The 19,332-nt window shown below is 43.7% G+C and overlaps 2 protein-coding genes across 3 annotated transcripts in view; one reads left to right on the top strand and one right to left on the bottom strand.

The window, feature by feature from the left end:
- Positions 1-11,032, bottom strand: part of MTCL3 (MTCL family member 3) — a 93,577-nt gene extending 82,545 nt beyond the window's left edge. For both annotated transcript variants that reach the window (XM_066605525.1, XM_066605526.1), the window contains exons 1-3: positions 10,337-11,032; positions 9,788-10,012; positions 228-386 (exon numbers count right to left, since the gene is read on the bottom strand). In XM_066605525.1, coding sequence (XP_066461622.1) covers positions 228-386; positions 9,788-10,012; positions 10,337-11,032 — 1,080 coding nt within the window. The remainder of the gene's footprint in view (positions 1-227; positions 387-9,787; positions 10,013-10,336) is intronic.
- Positions 1-19,332, top strand: part of ECHDC1 (ethylmalonyl-CoA decarboxylase 1) — a 105,456-nt gene that overhangs the window by 48,757 nt on the left and 37,367 nt on the right. The gene's annotated exons all lie outside the window — the stretch shown is intronic.

Genomic DNA, 19,332 nt, shown 5'->3' with positions numbered 1-19,332 from the left:
TAAAGTGCTGATGTGAAAGAACCCTTAGACTGCAGTGCCTATATACAGTTATATGTAGAAGCTGCAGAACACAGTTGAAATTTTTAACTGAACCTTATTGCAAACATGATTGTCAGTCCAAATTAGATGAATTTAAGTGAAAGAAAATTGCTCTCCAAATGCATGTATAGCCTTTAATGTACGTAAAGTCTTCAATGTTAAAAAATGCGTTATTGCAATGAACTGACCTCCTTGAGCTTTTCCAGCTCATTCTGCAGTGCCTGCTTGGCTATGTCAACTTCAATCAGCTGCTGCCGTAGCTTTTCATTCTCCTCCTCTGTTTTAGTCCTCTTTTCTTCCACATTTTCCAGCTCGTGATGAAGTCTCACTGATACATCCTTGGCTACCTAAAATAATGTAATTGTAGAGTCCACTAAAACTATAGCAAAGTGGGATGTTTTGCATGATACTTACATCTACTGCTTAATTGTCTCATATCTAATGAAAATTACATATTAAAGTCACATAGCATATTTCATTATGTGATTGTCAAGAAAGTCAGAAACATTACAAGTAGTTGCAATTTAATTTATATTTAAAATACTGTAGAATTAGCTGATTTCCAACAGGCATGATGAATAAAGGACACATTCTGCAAGTAAACACTTTATAGCCCAAGGATTCAGATAATTAAAGTTTGAAAATAACCTGTTGGACCACAGTTTGGTGAGTTTATAAAGGTTCATGCTGGGTCTAAGGCACTTTCTGAAGATCATGTTGATTCTCCCAAGTAGCTTTAGTGCTTGCGTCAAAGAGTTTCTTAGCCAATACAAAAAGAAAGGTAGGTGTGTGTGTGTATATAGTGACAGTACCGCCTGTCCAGGGGTATCACGTGTTAGGCAGAAAGTGATTGGTTAGTTCTTGAAGTTGATGAGTTGGTAGCATAAGACAAGGGTCAAACTGTGATGGCTGAATGACTGCGTCACAGCATCTTCAATATGGCAGGTGCGGTGGTCTGGGCATTCAGTGGTTAGTCACTACCAAAAACTGTCTAAGTAAGGCCTTAGACACACAGGTGAGTACAATTTTGGTCAGTGAAGAACTGTCCAGTTTTGCTACGAGTCTATGTTCATTTTCCATTAGTTTTTGTTCAGTATTTGCATTTTTAAAGTATGATTGTCATCCACGTGCTATCTGTTTTTCATGCTTGTGAGAAAAACGGAAGGTGCCCCAATGAATGCAATTAAAAACTCCCATTGAAGTCAACGGGTGATAAATAAAAGGTACGCACTATTCCATTTTTTTAATGCACCTATTAACTTGAATGTCCAATTCTGGTCCGAGAATTGCACTAGAATAAGACATGTTGCAATTCTTTTACGCAGATCACTGGTCTGTAAAAAAAATCACACATGTAAATAAACGCATTGAAGTTAATAGATATGAGTTGTATTCCAATTCTGTTAGTTTTAAACTTGGACATTAAAATTGTCTATGTGGGAAGACTTTAGGAAAACTAGTGAACCAGCAATAGGGTGAGGAGTGCCCAGGTCTTATTGATGTGCATGGAGAGCAAAAGCTAACTCATCTTAAAGGGCAACTCGGGCAAAAACATATCACCATCTCCTCAGATGATTGCCTGTCATACTCTGGTGGCCCCCCTCTGTATACTGCAGTCACTTTCATGCGGTGCAGCCTTTTGTCTGGTACTTATTAGGCACCATCCTGATGCTGAGGTTTCTGCTTTCACTATTTTGTGCTATCAATCCCATGATGCATTAGCTCAGCATTACATGAGCAGGTAGAGACTGTACCATCCCTGCTTCACAGATAACACCATCATTACTTTTGTATTCAGCTAAATAAGTTACAGACCACAAGTTTACAGTCAGGAGGATGAGCTGTGATCTCCTCTATTATAATTGTGTGATGGGAGCTGTGTGATCAATATCAGTAACTGTGATAGGAGTGTCTATGTCCTCCTCTGAAGAGCATGTGTGGGGCACACCATGTAATATCATCACACAGGAGTTATGCTGACTGAGAAACTGACTAGTTTGATAACACATAACCCCAAGTAAATCTGGGCTGGTCAGAACTGAGATCACGTGACCACCTGAGGAAAAAGAGACCAGGAGTTTCAGATAGAAAGGAATAATTAACCAAGATAATACTACCTAATTTATATATACTATGGGGGCTAGCTACATAATGAATGACAAAAAAATTTCACTGGAGTGGCCCTTAAAAAAAAGCTGGCAGAATACAAAATTTGTTACATATGAGGCTACATAGCTGTGAACTAATTAAAGAGCTCATGTTGACCCTTGTCCACTGTCACCAAAATCTACTATGGTCATGTGAGAATCAGAACTAGACTGTCTTTCAGATTATGTAGGTGGCTGGATATGTGTGCATTGCTTACCTGGAGAAGACATGGTGCCAGGATGCACTATGGGAGAAAAGGCATTGTGATGGTCTGGGCCAGGGTCAGGTCTTTGGGCGTGTGCCTTGTGCGACTGCATAGGGCACATAACTCCACTCAGATCACAGTGGTCAAATCTGCACTGTTTAGGTGCGCATTTGACCACTGCAGATTTTCAGCGTATTTGCTGGGGGTTTTCTGCTGCAGAAAGACAACAGCAGATACGCTATGTGTAAAGCCATATGTGACCCCACTAAGTAATAGGACACCCTCCGTGGCCCCAAATAGTAATTGTGATCCCCCCTCTGTGGCCTTACCTAGTAATAGGGCCTCCTGTAGACCCCGGTTGGTAATAAGCCCTCCCCCTCCACTGTGGCTCTAGTACATACTTAGTTAAATACAGTAATGCACACTCTCACTGGCTGCCATCTGAGTCTGTCATATAGGGTTACTGTTTTCTTCCGTAGCAGAAATTTCTCACTCCTCTTCCCTCCTGGCTTCAATAGTGTTGGAGTTGAGTGAGTGCAGAGGAAGGGGAGGGAGTGAGGAAGCTCTGACATAGAAGACTGCACGAAATGGCACCCGGTGAGACTGTGCATTACTGAATTTAACCCCTTCCACTTTTGGGAATTACAGGAGTGGGGTCACAGAGGGTGTCCTATTACTAAGTGGGAGCAACCAGGTTACTACAGCAGAAAACCCCCAGCAAATTCGCTAAAAATCTCCAGTGGCCAAATCCTCTCCTAAATGGTGCAGATTTTGCCATGGTTTTTGCTGTGGTTAATGTTATTAATTAAACCTGATGGGTGCCAAATTATCAAATATACTGAAGTACTGGATGATAATTTACTTGCAAGAGTAGTGAACCTATAGGAAGGCATGCCAAAATAAAACTGATGCCATTATCAATACTATCATTATTTTTTTTTCTCTTTAAAAAGAAGATGCTTACAATTTGTTTTTCTGCTAATCATTCCCCTTTGCAAGATGCAAATTTTACCAACCTATTTATCAACTTCCATTTCAATGTCTGCCGTACTCTTGAATGGAAAATGCACAGCAACAAATCAATATGTGTGGAAGCATGACTATTCAGATGTGCCATCTAATGGCCATGAAACTGGCTGTGAGAATTGTAATGGTGTATATCAGTTGGCACACAGGTCTCCTGAGCATAGATGTATGACAGAAGAAGACGGGCCAATGCTTCATATTCAATCATGATTTTTTATTTTAGGGGAAAGATAGGAAACAGTGTTGAGCGATTATTGAAATAATTGGATTGGGAGTAACTAACCCGATTTTTAAAAATAATTGTTAGTACTCCCAATCCCGACTTCCATTAGAATCAATAGGAGTAAAAAAGTGGGTTTGATCATTTCATAACAGTGGAGGTGGAAGGGGTTGGTGGTGCTGCCTTGCAGTGTTGGGGTCCCAGATTCAAATCCCCATCAAGGTCAGAATCAAACCTAGAGCTCCAGCAATCCAAGGCATGAGTTCTAAGCTAACACACCTCTCCCTTCTGCTCATAGCATATTTCGCCAATTTTTGCTACAAAAATCGGATCGGGAGGATCCGATTTAGCAAAAATTTGCCCGATTTTATTGCCTGGCCAATCACAACGAACAACACTACTAGGTAACCAAACAAAATTACCTCTTAGTTTAGTATTTCACATAATCCTAACCTTCACTGCTAATTTTTGCCTCCTATTCTACTTGACAGCCTGGTTTCTTTTATTAACCCTTACCAATCCACTGTCTGACGTCTGAAGACATTATGATTTAAGGCTGTACAGCTCTGATGTTGGAAGACGTCCATCGGGGTTCTCCTACTGTAAATTGCCAGCCTCTCTGCTGTTGTAGCCTATCTAACGTGTCACCTTATGCAGTACTGGCTTTAGCCAGCATATAGCGCCGTTGTATAACAGCAGAAAAAGAGTAAGCCCCCTAGGAAAACCAGGATACAAATTGGATTGGAAAGGGTTAAATGACACATTAGACTTTATTCAGATGGGCATATTTTATGTCCAAGTGCTGTTTGTGTATTTAGAGCCTATTTGGTTATAAACATGGGCAACTTTTCACACAAACTGATGGTCCATGTGAAAAAGATCACTGCATGTCCTATTCTTAACTATATTCACAAATGAGAATAGCACAAGCAAAGTGCACTATCCATGTATCTGTGTGCTGTTCAACATGAGTTGCACCCAAGATTCTCGGGCACAATTTGCAATACAGCCAAGTTTATTGGTACTCATTTATTTGCATTTATATGTTGCAATTGTCATGAGATCTTTTGTCTGAGCGATCATCTTCTGATTGTACCCCCAGTTTATATAATTGTTGGCACGATACCTCCTATTTAGATGAGGGGATGAGCAGCCAACAAACTATACTTTTTATGTGTTCAGAAAAAATGTGATCAACAACAAATGAGCAAATCATCCTTTTACGGTGGGCAATGATCAGGAGTGAACATTTGTGTGAACAATCATTTGGGCAAATATCAACCCATAAAATGATTGTGACTTCATTGCAAGTTGACCCCAAGTTCAACTGTTCTGTTGTCTCTGGCAGTCCTAATGAAATGAATGGAGTGGCAGTGCCTGTGAGATCGCTGGAGCCCCCACTTTGTGATGCTTCAGGGCCCCATTCTCAGAATTGGTAAGAGACTCAGCAGTCAGACCCCCACGATCTTACTGTGGATAAGGAATAACTTGCAATCCTGGCACAATCCCTTTAAGTCCATTTCTAAAGCAGTAACAAAAGCAAATGTATCAAATTTGGGTTTAAATTCTAAATTACCACCAAGCCTATACGGTTTTAACATTTCAGAAAAATCAGGATATAGAAATATGTAAAAAAAATCTATCTTCCTTTTAAATATTACTTCAGATTTGATTTAGACAAAAAGCAGCACAATCAAAATCTAGAATAATAACATTCAGAATAGAACAACATGCAGTATGTAACAAAACACCTAAGAAAACGTGCTCTCTTTCACACACACATACACACCTATATATACACTCATTGTCAAAAATAATCAAGCCCCTAAAAGCAGTTGTCGAAACTGTATATGTGTGATTATAACACTGATATAAGTAAGTGATTACAAATTACAATATCAGAGTAACAGGATCATTTATTGTGGAAAATTAAACACTGAAGGAAGGCTCTAGTACCCTGTTGTACTGCCTCTAGCTTGGATACAAGATGTGATATGGGCGGGCATGGAGTCTCTAGTACCCCGTTGTACCACCTATAGCTTCGATACAAGATGTGATATGGGCGGGCATGGAGGCTCTAGTACCCTGTTGTACTGCCTCTAGCTTGTATACAAGATCTGATACCGGTTAACATGGAGGTTCTAGTATCCTGTTGGATCGCCTCTAGCTTGGATACAAGATGTGATACAGGTGGGCATGGAGGCTCTAGTACCCTGTTGTACTGCCTCTAGCTTGGATACAAGATGTGAAACAGGTGAGCATTGTGGAACTAGTACCTTGGTGTACCGCCTGTAGCTTGGAAACAAGATGTGATATGGGTAGGCATGGAGGCTCTAGTATCCTGTTGTACTGCCTCTAGCTTGGATGCAAGATGTTATACGGGTGGGCATGGAAGCTCTAGTACCCTGTTGTACCGCCTCTAGCTTGAATCCAAGATGTGATATGGGTGGGCATGGAGGCTCTAGTACCCTGTTATACAGCCTCTAGCTTGGATACAAAATGTGATACAGGCGGCATGGAGTATCTAGTACCTTGTTTTACTGCCTCTAGCTTGGATACAAGATGTGATACGGGTGGGCATGGGGGCTCTAGTACCTTGCTGCACCACCTCTAGCTTGGATGTAAGATGTGATATGGGTGAGCATGGAGGCTCTAGTACCCTGTTGGACTGACTCTAGCTTACATACAAGATGTGATATGGGCAAGCATGGAGGCATACAGGTTCTGTATTGTACCCTACGGCATATCACTCCGCATTTGCTGTAACGGGACCTTTAGATCGTACAAACTTGTAGGTTGTCAAAGCTGGTGTCCGAGATAGTCCCATACATGTTCTATTGGCAATAAATCTGTTGATCAGGCAGGTCACAGAAATGTTGCATTTACATTCATGTGATACCCTTGCTGTGTGCGACCGAGTATTATCTTGTTGAAAAATGACTCTTGGAAGCCGCCATGAGAGGTAATATATGTGGCTGCAGGTTGTCCTGAACATATCGCTGAGCTGTCATTGTCGCTCATACCACTACTAGGGGTGACCAACTGTTGTATGCGATGGCCCCTAAGACCATCACACCAGCAGTGGGGGCAGTGTGCCACACCACAGCAAGGGCCGTCGTCAGTGCCCAAATTAAACCTGGATTAATTTTTGAAGACAACTCGGTTCCAATCTGTAGCAATCCAGTTTGCTCATTGTTTACACCACTGCAAAGAGAGGCGACTGTGGGTGGGTGTCAAAGGCAGTCAGTAATTCTATGACAGAGTCACCAACTGGGTTGATCAGAGAAATGCGGTGGATATAGTATATCTTGGCTTTAATAAAGCATTTGACAAAGTATCTCATACTATACATATTGAAAAAAATGACCAAACATGGGATTGACAAGGCAACTGTAAGGTGGATTCACAACTGGCTAAGTGATCGTACTCAAAGAGTGGTCATAAATGGCTGCACATTCAAGTGGAAGAATGTATCAAGTGGGGTACCACAAGGCTCTGTCCTAGAACCAGTGTTGTTCAACATTTTTATAAATGATCTGGAGGAGGGAATTGATGGGAAACTATCAAATTTGCTGACGACACAAAGCTAGGAGGGATAACTAATATTAGGGAAAAGAGAGAGAATATTCAAAGAGATCTAGAAAAGCTTGCACAGTGGGCGGCGACTAACAGCATGGTATTTAACAAGGAGAAATGCAAAGTCCTATATCTGGGCAAGAAAAATGAAAAAAGCACGTACAGAATAGGAGGAATTGAGCTAAGCAGCAGCACATGTGAAAACGACTTGTGTATACTAATATATCATAGACTGAACATGAGTCAACAATGTGATGCAGCGGCCAAAAAGGCAAACACAATTCTGGGATGTATTAAGAGAAGCATAGAGTCTAGATCACATGGGGTAATTATTCCCCTCCACTCTTCCTTAGTCAGACCTTATCTGGAATACTATGCCCAGTTCTGGGAACCCCACTTTAAGAAAGCAAGTTCAGAGAAGAGTTACCAAGATGGTGAGTGGTCCGCAAATCATGTCCTATGAGGAACAGTTAAAGGATCTGGGAATGTTTAGCTTGCAAAAAAGAAGGCTGAGAGGAGGCTTAATAGGAGTCTACAAATATCTGAAGGGCTGTCACAGTGCAGGGGGATCAGCCCTATTCTCATTTGCACAAGGAAAGGCCAGAAGCAATGGGATGAAACAAAGGGAGGAGACACAAATTAGATATTAGAAAAAACTTTCTGACAGTGAAGGTGATCATTGAGTGGAACAGGTTACCACGGGAGGTGGGGAGTTCTCCTTCAACGGAAGTCTTCAAAGGCTGGACAAATATCTGTCTGGGATGATTTACTAAATCCTGCACTGAACAGGGGGTTGGACCAGATGACCCTGGAGGTCTCTTCCAACTCTATCATTCTATGACTCAGTACACATAATGGGCACGTTAAGACCAAATGTCCTTCAACTAAGTACCTGGAAATAGTTGTGACAGACACAGGGACCAGGTACAACGGTGCTGCGTGTCTTTGAATTGCGGACAGCAAAACAGTTGGACCTGCTTGTGTTTTTTGGAGGATCAGACAATCTTCTCCATTGGTGATCTGTTGAGGGTGTCCTGAACCCAGTTGCCTTGTGTGTGTGTTTTCACTAGTTCCAACACCTCCTAACCATCTGGTCAGAAATCTCATTGATTGTGTTATAGAGACATGTCTAGTGGTCAACAAGCTCTGCACAAGTGTAAAAAGAGGTCAATACACACAAGTAGCCTCTGAGAGCCTTTTTATAGGCCAAGGGGGGGAAACACTTTTAGGACTTGAGGTTGCAAAACCATTCATCTAATCACACCACAACTCTAATCATTTGTATATCTGCCTGAGATGGAACTGCATGCCGAGTGTTAATGCAAAATGACAACTCCTTCTAGGTGCTTGATATTTTTCTGACGAAGAGTTTATATATATACACTGAACAGCCATAGCATTAAATCCACTGACAGGTGAACTGAAAAACATTGATGATCTTGTAAACATGGCACCTGTTAATGAGAGAGAGAGATATAAGGCAGCAAGTGAGTAGTCATTTCTTGATGCTGAAGTGTTGGAAGTAGTAAAAGTGGCATAGTTCAAGTGTTTGAGCAACTCTGGCAAGGGCCAAACTGTAATATCTAGACAACTGAGTGAAAGCATCTCCAACATTGCAGGTCTTGTGAGGTGTCCCTGGTATGTATTGGTTAGTATCTACCAAAAATGGTCCACGGAAATATAACCAGTGACAAGGTCATGGATGCCTAAGGCTGACTGATGAGCCCATTCGGTCTGAGCTCACAGAAGAGCTACTGTAGCAAAAATGTCTCAAAATGTTAGCGCTGCTGTGATAGAGCGGTGTCAGAACATACAGTGCATTATAGATTATTACACATGGGGCTTTGTAGCCACAGACCAAAGAGCCCATGCCGATCTCTGTTCACTGCCAAAAATGCCTACAGTGAGAAAGAACGTGTCAGAACTGGACAGAGGAAGAAGGAGGCCTGGTGTGAAGAATCATGTTTTCTTTTACTGTACACTATGTGGTCGGCCAGGTGTATGTACAGCAGGGAAGACAAACTGGCGGAGGCAGCATGATGCTGGGAAGCCATAGGGGACTCGCATGCATACCACCTATCTAATCATTGCTGTCGACCAAGACTGCTGCATGGCAATAGTATTACCTAATGGCAGTGGCCTTTTAAGTATAATTCCCCTGCCATACTACAAGAATTGTTCAAAGACTGGTTTCAGGAACATGACAAGCAGTTCAAGGTGTCCAATTGGGCATTTATGGGATGTGCTTGATCCATGAAGGCCCCAGCTTGCAATTCATATGCCTTAAAAGGTCTGCTATTATCACTTTGATGCTAAATACAGTCCCACAGGACACCTTCACAGGCCTTGTGGGATCCACACCTCAATAGGTAAGAGCTCATCCGAAGGCATGCGGGGGATACACATTATTTTAATGCCATGGCTGATTAGTGTATATATAAATGTATTTGGAGGTCTACATAACTAGTGTATAGCATCTACATATAGCGTGACATGGCTGATAACATAGAACAAGACAATGCATTCAACTACAGAGCAAATAGAAATGTGGTTCATTGTCCGTTAGAGCTGACCTTTAAGTCTTGCTCCAGGCTGCGGAGGAGCTCCCCATCGATCTCACCCGTCTGGGCATAGCGGAGCCTCTTTCGCTCTGCTTTTCGGAGGCGGTACTGCAGAATCCTACAGTTTTTATTGGCTCTCTCCAACTCATGGCGCATTTCCTGCAGCTGACAAGCATCCTCCTCGAAGAAGGTGTCCCTCATCTCATCCATCTCCGTCCTCATCTCTTCTATTTCATGCTGGTCGAAAGAATATGGGGAGAATCATACAGCATGTTTATAATAGCACCATAGTGTTCAGACTGTATACAGCTGTAGCAGAGCTGAGTTTGTCATGTTGTTCCTGGGCACATAGAGTGATAACTGAATTTAGATAATGCAAGGCAGTCCCATGTAATAGCACAAATAAACCATAGGGGAAGACCATGACTACATGACAAACCCAGCTGCACTACATGGGTGTGATGGTGGTGCTGTACAGCAGAGATGAGACAGGACAGGCCTTGTGTCTGCAGCTGACAGGCCCGATGACATCACCGCCTGCAGACAATGGCAGCTCCTCACCTTCAGGCTGTCGTTCTCCTCCCTCAGCTTGTCCACCTCCTCCTGCAGCATCTCGGCCCCTGCCTGCTGCTCCTGCCCTGCGGCCGGCTCTGCCTCCCCTACGTTGCCCTTGGTGCCGCCCGCTGCTGCCAGGCCCTTCTTCAGATGGAACTGCATGAGCTCGGACTGCAGGCAGCCCTCCTTCCAGTAGCCGCCGCCGCCGCTCTGCTTCTTGGGGCTCTTGCCCACCACCGCAGCTGCAGCCGGGGCGCCATCTCCTCCTTTGGGGGAGCTTTTACCTTTCAGCTTCACGTTCTTGGGGGATCCGTCCCCTGCCTGCTCGGGGGTGGCCACTCTGCCCTGCTCCGTCCTTGCAGGTGAGGGGTCGGAGGGGTCTTTGCGCTGAGCCTCCAGCTCTCCTGCAGCGGCCTCCGCCCTGGATGCTGCGTGTTCAGCACCACCGTCGTTGCGGACAGCTCCCTGCGCGCTCTGCCAGGGGTGCAGCTTTTCTGCCCGGCTGCCCTTCACCACCTGCGTCCCCGCAGCAGCAGCCCTGGCTCCGCTCAGCGCCCTGGCCCCCTGTCTCACTGCGATGTCCCTGGGTCTGGCTGGTGACGAAGCTCGCTCCTGTTTTCTGCTGCTGCTGCCCTCCGGATGCAGGCGAGGCTCAGCTGCAGTAGGAAGAGACGCAGCAGCGCCACCAGCTGGCCGGCTCATGCTCCTACCTCCCGGTGACACAGGATGAGCTGAACGAAATCCATCAGTAGAGGACAGTGCCCACCCAGACTGCTGGAGCAGAGGAGGGGCTATGGGATGACTCTGCGTGTCACCAGAGGGGTGACACAATGACATACTGAGCCATCCATTATGTGTCTTGTATGAACTTGCTCTTATTATCTAGATTGTCATTGGATGTGGAAAGAGAACTCTTGGAATCATGGGAAAGAGAGAAAGGTACAACCCCTATGGGAGCTATTCCTGTTTTCTTTTTTTTCAATTCTACATTTATTAAAGTTTTGTATTTAGTTGCAAGATGTAACATGTAAAGCAGGTGTATAGAAACATTAGAGCAGCACGAGACAAGACTGCATGCAATACACCTGAACCCGTTCCAATCCAATTTCCCAAGTGCGTTGTGGATTCCTTGGAATTACTCAACAGAAACACATAACAATGATGATTTCATTAGCAATTTTTAAAAATTAACAAATTCCAATCCAGTGTCGGCCCTTGTCTGACATTAAGATTTCCCTGCATAGCTCCGATGTTGGAAGAATGCAGACACATTTCTAACACAATGCAGGACAGCTCTCCGATGTCAGAGGCTCTTCTGCATATGTATGCTACAGCATACAGGACAGCGCTCTGATTTCAGAAGCTCTTCTGCATATGTATACTACAGCATACAGGACAACGCTCCGATGTCAGAGGCTCATCTGCATATGTATGCTACAGCATATAGAACAGCGCTCCGATGTCAGAGGCTCTTCTACATATATATGCTACAGCATATAGGACAGTGCTCCGATGTCAGAGGCTCTTCTGCATATGTATGCTACGGCATACAGGACAGCGCTCCGATGTCAGAGGCTCTTCTACATATATATGCTACAGCATATAGAACAGCGCTCCGATGTCAGAGGCTCTTCTACATATATATGCTACAGCATATAGGACAGTGCTCCGATGTCAGAGGCTCTTCTGCATATGTATGCTACAGCATATAGGACAGCGCTCCTATGTCAGAGGCTCTTCTGCATATGTATACTACAGCATACAGGACAGCGCTCCGATGTCAGAGGCTCTTCTGCATATGTATGTTACAGAATACAATACAGCACTCCGATGTCAGAGGCTCTTCTGCATATGTATGCTAGAGTATAGTCAGAGCACTGTTTTGTATACTGTATCATACATATGCAGAACAGCCTCTAACATCAGAGCACTGTCCTGCATACTGTTAGAAACGTGTTGGCTCTCGTACAATATCAGAGCTTTGCAGGGAAATCTTAATGTCAGACAAGGGCTGACACTGGATTGGAAAGGGTTAACTGAGATAGCTTTGGTACAGCAGTTACATCATTTGGCAATCATGTTAGAAACAGAGTGCCCGGAAGTACAAAACAGAGAAGCAACAACATAGACAGCACAAACTTTGAAATGTCAGTATTTTGCTTATCAGGGAAGGAAGTGACAGAAGAGGCATTGCAAGATGGATACAATTAAGGGGTGTGTGAGAACGGTAGGTCCAGCTAGTCAGGTGAATAGAGGAGAAAAATAAAGAGGTTGTTATGATAAACAGCTAAAGGTATACCATCTACCCCACACTGAAATGAACCAGGCTCTAGTATCTCTATTCCACACCAATGATTCCTAAAAACTATATAGCCGTTCCATTTTATTAAACCACTCTTGAATAATAGGAACAATCTGAGAGCGCCAATATTTTGGAATTAACAATTTAGTAGCTGTCAGGAACCATGTCATATTTTGAGGGTCTGAAATGATAAAAAGTGGCCCAAAGTAGAATCAACTGAGGTGTGAGACGCAGGGGCACAAGGTTCTGCTAGTCAATTTCAAGCCTATGGCAATAGGTAATAAACACCCCTTCACCCTTTCCAGATGGGAAAGTGCTGAGATGGGTTGTACCTTTCCCGTGAGGCTTTTTTTACACGGGCAAAAGCGATATCGCTGCAAAAATTGCAGTGATATAGCATCGGTGTTCTGTGCGATGTCACATTTTCTTGAGGCGATATTGCGATTTTGTGCCACTACAAAGTCATGTGACCTTGTAGAGATCTTTTGCTAGGTTTTTCAGTGTCTTGACATATAGGCCCTTCCCCGAAAATAAGCCCAAACTGCATAAAGCGCTGACAGAAGACTTCAAACAAGTGCTGGAGCTGCAGAGTAGAAGTGTGGTGGACTTGACAGCAGATGTTAGGTTGATGTATTCGTTTTTTTCTATGCAGCTAGCGCTTATTTTATGTTTTTTACAGTAGGACTATCTACTATGTACTCTAATAAAAGTTCTATTGCACCACGTTTTTGTGCGATGCGATGCAACAGAAAGGAAGGCTCCATAAGGAAACACAGGCTACAAAACCTTGCAAATCACGGCAATATTTAGCAACCCACGGGTGGCACGGAGTAGGGAGAGAATGTCTCACTTAACCCTTTAAATGCTGTACCTCTACAAACTCTCCAATTATAGTATCACACATTGGCGGAAGATAAATGGCACGCTATATGTGTTCTGCTGTGTTTGAAATGTGCACATGTATCCCTCAGGTGTACAGATTGTAAACTTGTTAATCTGTGAAATTGCTGCATCCATTCAGGGCATCACCTGAGACAAAGGTCTCACTTTACCTAATGCATGGTGCACCCCTGCACACTCTCCAAACATAATCCCCCACATTGGGGTGGGGCATCATAAGATAGGAAATAGTGTCTGTGCTCTGATGCTTCTATAACAAATCGCCCAAGGTCACTGATCAGTAGTGTTGGGCAGTATTACCATGTTTCCCCGAAAATAAGACCCTGTCTTATATAAATTTTTGCCCCAAAAGAGGCACTAGGTCTTATTTTAAGGGAATGTATCATTATACTTACCTAGCAGGCTTGGTCCTGGTCCCTGCTGCTGCTCTCTGGAGCTCCGACATGCTGAGCTGCGGCTTTGATTGACCACTTCATAAATCCCGCCTCCACAGGGCAATGACAGTGATTGGTTCTTCGATCGCTGCTCAGCCAATTCATTGCAGCACTTAGTGAACCAATCAGAGCCATCTCTTCCTGGAGGTGGGATTTATGAATCCCGTAACCATGAAGTGATCATCTGTGGGTGAACAAGGACTGCAGGACACACAGCGGACCTCCGGACAGCAGCAGGAGGGCTTGGAGCGAGCCAGGTGGGTAAGTATTTCTTTTTAAATGTAATGCAGCTAGGGCTTATTTTCGGTGTAGGGCTTATATTTCAAGTCTCCCTGAAAAATCAGGGCAGGGCTTATTTCTAGGATGGGTCTTATCTTCAGGTAAACAGGGTAGTAAGTAGTGTCCGGTGTGCAGCAAAAAACAAGGTCTTTATTCTTCCATAAACAGCAGCAATGTTGTGAGCAACATCAACAAGCATACAAACATATTAATGTATCACATATACTAACACACGCTCATGCATCAACCATTACTGGTGCGCACCACTGACCCATGTTAATGCGTATGCGTGAATCCATGCCAGAGTGCACACCCTAATACTTACCAATAAAAAAAGGCATCTTAGCGTTGGTATTGCAGCTCCCATGCAAATAATCAATACTTCATAACATGATCGCTCAGGCGACAAATCCTGGAGTAATTAAAAATCAAAAATTCACCGACTTCCCTGTAATTTTTGTTGCCAATAGCAACCAATCACAGCTCAGTTTTCATTTCTTATACTGCTGAAGTAAAATTAAAGCTATGCTGTCATTGGTTGCTAGAGCTCAGCGTTCATTTCTTACACTGCTGAGGTAAAATGAAAGCTGTGCTGTGATTGGTTGCTATGGGCAACACAGGTTTTCTTTTGGACAGCTTTCATAACAGTCCAGTGCGGGGCTCATCTTTGTGGCCCTCTTTGTATATTCCAAGGCTGCTATTCATAAAAGCGCCGCGCAACAGGATATCACCTAGTGTGAAATAAAATCTTTGGTTTGTGTCAGCATATTAAAACCTGTACAAAGAGTGTGCCAGAATACAGTGACACATCCTTACTAGAGATGAGCGAGCGTACTCGGAAAAGCACTACTCGCTCGAGTAATTTGCTTTATCCGAGGATCGCTGTGCTCGTCCCTGAAGATTCGGGTGCCGGCACGGAGCGGGGAGCTGCAGGGGAGAGCGGGGAGGAACGGAGGTAAGATCTTTCTCTCCCTCTCTCCCGCCCGCTCTCCCCTGCTCCCCGCTGCGACTCACCTGTCAGCAGCGGCGCTCCCCGAATCTTCAGGGACGAGCACAGCGATACTCGGATAAAGCAAATTACTCGAGCGAGTAGTGCTTTTCCGAGTACGCTCGCTCATCTCTAATCCTTACACATTTTAGCCAGCTATGCTTTTTGTTCACAGCAAAAGTGCTAATAAAAATGCACACAAATTTAAGAACAAAAAGCACCAATCACAGTACTGCAATTAGCATATAGGAGGACTTGTTTAAGTAGCAATGTAATAATATCTGATGCGCTGAAACCATATGGATAACTTCTACAATGAACTAACAATTTAATAAATATAGAACAAGTCACTTCTACTCATATTTTACATTTTAGGATTTTATTTTATATAGAACTAGCTGATATACTGGGCTTCACCCGAGTTATTTTGGTACAGCTGTTTACCCGTTCGCACTGAAAATTTTATGAAGTCGTGGTTACTTCAGAGGAACTGAGGAATAAAATATGTACACACTAAGGCCGCCTGCAGACGGGACCTGACCCGAGCGTCTGCAGAGAGCAGCGTGACACTCACCTGCTCCCGTGGCCCCGGCTCTTTCATGTGCTGGCTTCCGGGCAGCTGGCGCATATGCAGAGCGGAGCCGGCGGCCGGTGAGTGACGTTTCTGTGCGGGGCATGCCGCGATTTGTTTGCCGCACAACCAGTCGCGGCCGTCTGCATAGGATTGCGTTTGTTAACGCAATCCTATGGCAGCTTCCAGGGGCGGAAATTGTGCGAGAAATCCCGCCGCAGAATTTCCGCCCGTCTGCAGGCAGCCATAGAGGAGTGTTAGATTCTCCTCAGTCTGCATGTACCGATGTCGCTCTGCAGAATGTGCAACCCCTCCCACTCTCCTCCCTTTTTACCCTTAAAGGTAATGCCCCTTTTTATTCAAATTTACCTCTGATTGGATGTTGCAGCCCCTTCTTAGCCTTAAAGGCATGCTCCATCCCTGCAGTCCATGGCCGCTTCTCTATGTACTTTACAGCCTTTCAGTATATACACAGAGGTCACTTAGATTGTTCTCAGTATATATACATAAAGGTCAGTTATATTCTCCTCAGCATATGCACATAGAGGGAAGGTAGATTCTCCTTAGTATGTACACATAGAGATGAGGTAAATTCTCCTCAGTATATACACAGAGAGGTGAGGTAGATTCTCCTCTGTATATACACATAGAGGTGAGGTAGATCCTCCTCAGTATATACACATAGAGGTGAGGTAGATTCTCCTCAGTATATACACATAGAGGAACATTAGCTTCTCCTCAGTATATACACATAGAGGTGAGGTAGTTTCTCCTTAGTATATACACATAGAGGTGAGGTAGATTCTCTTTAGTATATACACATAGAGGTGAGGTAGATTCTCCTCAGTATATACACATAGAGGTGAGGTAGTTTCTCCTCAGTATATACACATAGAGGTGAGGTAAATTCTCCTCAGTATATACACATAGAGGTGAGGTAGATTATCCTTAGTATGTACACAAAGAAGTGAGGTAGATTCTCCTCAGTATATACACATAGAGGTGAGGTAGATTCTCCTCAGTATATACACATAGAGGTGAGATAGATTCTCTTCAGAATATACAAATAGAGGAGCATTAGATTCTCCTTAGTATATACATATAGAGGTCAGGTATATTCTCCTCAGTATATACACATAGAGGTGAGGTAGATTCTCCTCAGTATATACACATAGAGGTGAGATAGATTCTCTTCAGAATATACAAATAGAGGAGCATTAGATTCTCCTTAGTATATACATATAGAGGTCAGGTATATTCTCCTCAGTATATACACATAGAGGTGAGGTAGATTTTCTTCAATATATATACATAGAGGAGCATTAGATCCTCCTCAGCAGATACACATAGAGGTAAGGTAGATTATCCTTAGTATGAACACATAGAGGTCAGTTATATTATCCACCGTATATCGCAGATTTTTTCACGCTTAGAATTGAATATTGAAATTTTGACCCCTTTACTTTTCCTATTTAAAGGGGTTGTCCCGCAAAACAAAGTGGGGGTATACACTTCTGTATGGCCATATTAATGCACTTTGTAATGTACATTGTGCATTAATTATGAGCCATACAGAAGTTATTCACTTACCTGTTCCGTTGCTAGCGTCCTCGTCTCCATGGTGCCGTCTAATCTTCAGCGTCTAATCGCCCGATTAGACGCGCTTGCGCAGTCCGGTCTTCTCCCTTCTGAATGGGGCCGATCGTGCCGGAGAGCAGCTCCTTGTAGCTCCGCCCCGTCACGTGTGCCGATTCCAGCCAATCAGGAGGCTGGAATCGGCAATGGACTGCACAGAAGACCTGCGGTCCACCGAGGGTGAAGATCCCGGCGGCCATCTTCACAAGGTAAGTCAGAAGTCGCCGGAGCGCGGGGATTCGGGTAAGTACTGGACGGTTTTTTTTTTTTATGCCTGCATCGGGTTTGTCTCGCGCCGAACGGGGGGGCTATTGAAAAAAAAAAAAACGTTTCGGCGCGGGACAACCCCTTTAAGACGTAAAGAATAGTAGTTGCAAATTTCATGTTTGTGCGGTACAGATGTGTGTTATTAGTTACATTACATAGGGGGTCACTTAATTTTGCACTTATAATTAAATAATCAAGTTGCGACCCCTTTACTTTTCCTATGTAGGATGTAAAGAATGGTTGTGGCAAATTTCAAGTTTGTACGACATCGGGAAGTTTGAGAATTGGATTAGGTACATTACATAGCGGTGCACTTACTTTCGCACTTAGCATTAAATTAGCAAGTTGTGGCCCATTTACTTTTCTTATTTAGGAGCTAAAGAATGGTCATGCCAAATTTCACATTTGTACAACACTGGTAAGTAAGAGAATTAGTGGCAAGACAGTCAGTCAGTGAGTGATTGAGTCAGTTAGTCAGTCAGTGAGGGCTTTCACCTTTATACATACAGATATGCAGGATGTTCCTGGCAATTCCAGGCAGTGTTACCGTGTTTCTTCGAAAATAAGACCCTGTTCCTGATTTGCAACCCTTGATGTAGCTGATCATAATAATATAATAATCTTTATTTGTATAGCGCCAACTTATTCCGCAGCGCTTAGATCACCAACAGCTGTTCAAAGCACTGCGTATACTGCTTGGCTGAAACTGATAACATAGTATGTTAGGCTGAATGAAGACAATGTCCATCTAGTTCAGCTTGTTTCAACCCACCCCCCTTGTTGATCCAAAGGAAGGGAAAAAATCGCAACAAGGCAGATGCCAATTTAGCTCATTTTGAGAAAAAAAATTCCTTCCTGACTCCATAATGAAGTCAGAATAATCCCTGGATCAACGTTTGAGTTCCTACCTGACTCCAAGACCTGGATCAACAACCCCGCTGGTCACCTAATGTTTATATCCTCTAATATCATAGCGCTCTAGATAGACGTTTAGTCCCCTCTTAAACTCCTCTATGGATTTTGCCATCACCACATCCTCAGGCAGAGAGTTCCACAGTCTCACTGCACTTACAGTAAAGAACCCCTTTCTTGTTGGTGATAAAACCTGCTTTCCTCCTGATGTAGAAGATGCCCTCTCGTTACCGTCATAGTCCTGGGTATAAACAGATCATGGGAGAGATCCTTGTATTGTCCCCTCATGTATTTATACATAGTTATTTGGTCGCCCTTTAACCGTCTTTTTTCCAGGGTGAATAATCCCAATTTGGATAGCCTCTCTGGGTTTTCCAGTTCTCCCATTCCATGTATTAGTTTAGTTGCCCTTCTTTAAACCCCCCCCCCCCCCCCCAAGCATTGCAACATCTTTCCTGAGCACCGGTGTCCAGAACTGTACACAGTATTCCATGTGAGGCCTGACAAGTGCCTTATATAGTAGGAGGATAATGTTCTTGTCCCTCGCCCCTATACCTCTTTTAATGCATCCCAAGACTTGATTTGCTTTTGCAGTGGCTGACTGGGATTGATTGTTCCAGTTAACGCTACAGTCCACCAGCAGCGTAGCTAGGTCAGGTGGTACCTGGTGTGGAAAATTTTTTTGTCCCCCCCCCCCTCCCCAATTTTGATATT

Source organism: Eleutherodactylus coqui, chromosome 1 (genome assembly GCF_035609145.1).
Source record: "Eleutherodactylus coqui strain aEleCoq1 chromosome 1, aEleCoq1.hap1, whole genome shotgun sequence".
NCBI classification, from domain to species: domain Eukaryota; kingdom Metazoa; phylum Chordata; class Amphibia; order Anura; family Eleutherodactylidae; genus Eleutherodactylus; species Eleutherodactylus coqui.
The sequence above is the reverse complement of the archived record's forward strand: the minus strand, read 5'-3'. Positions and strand labels throughout refer to the sequence as shown.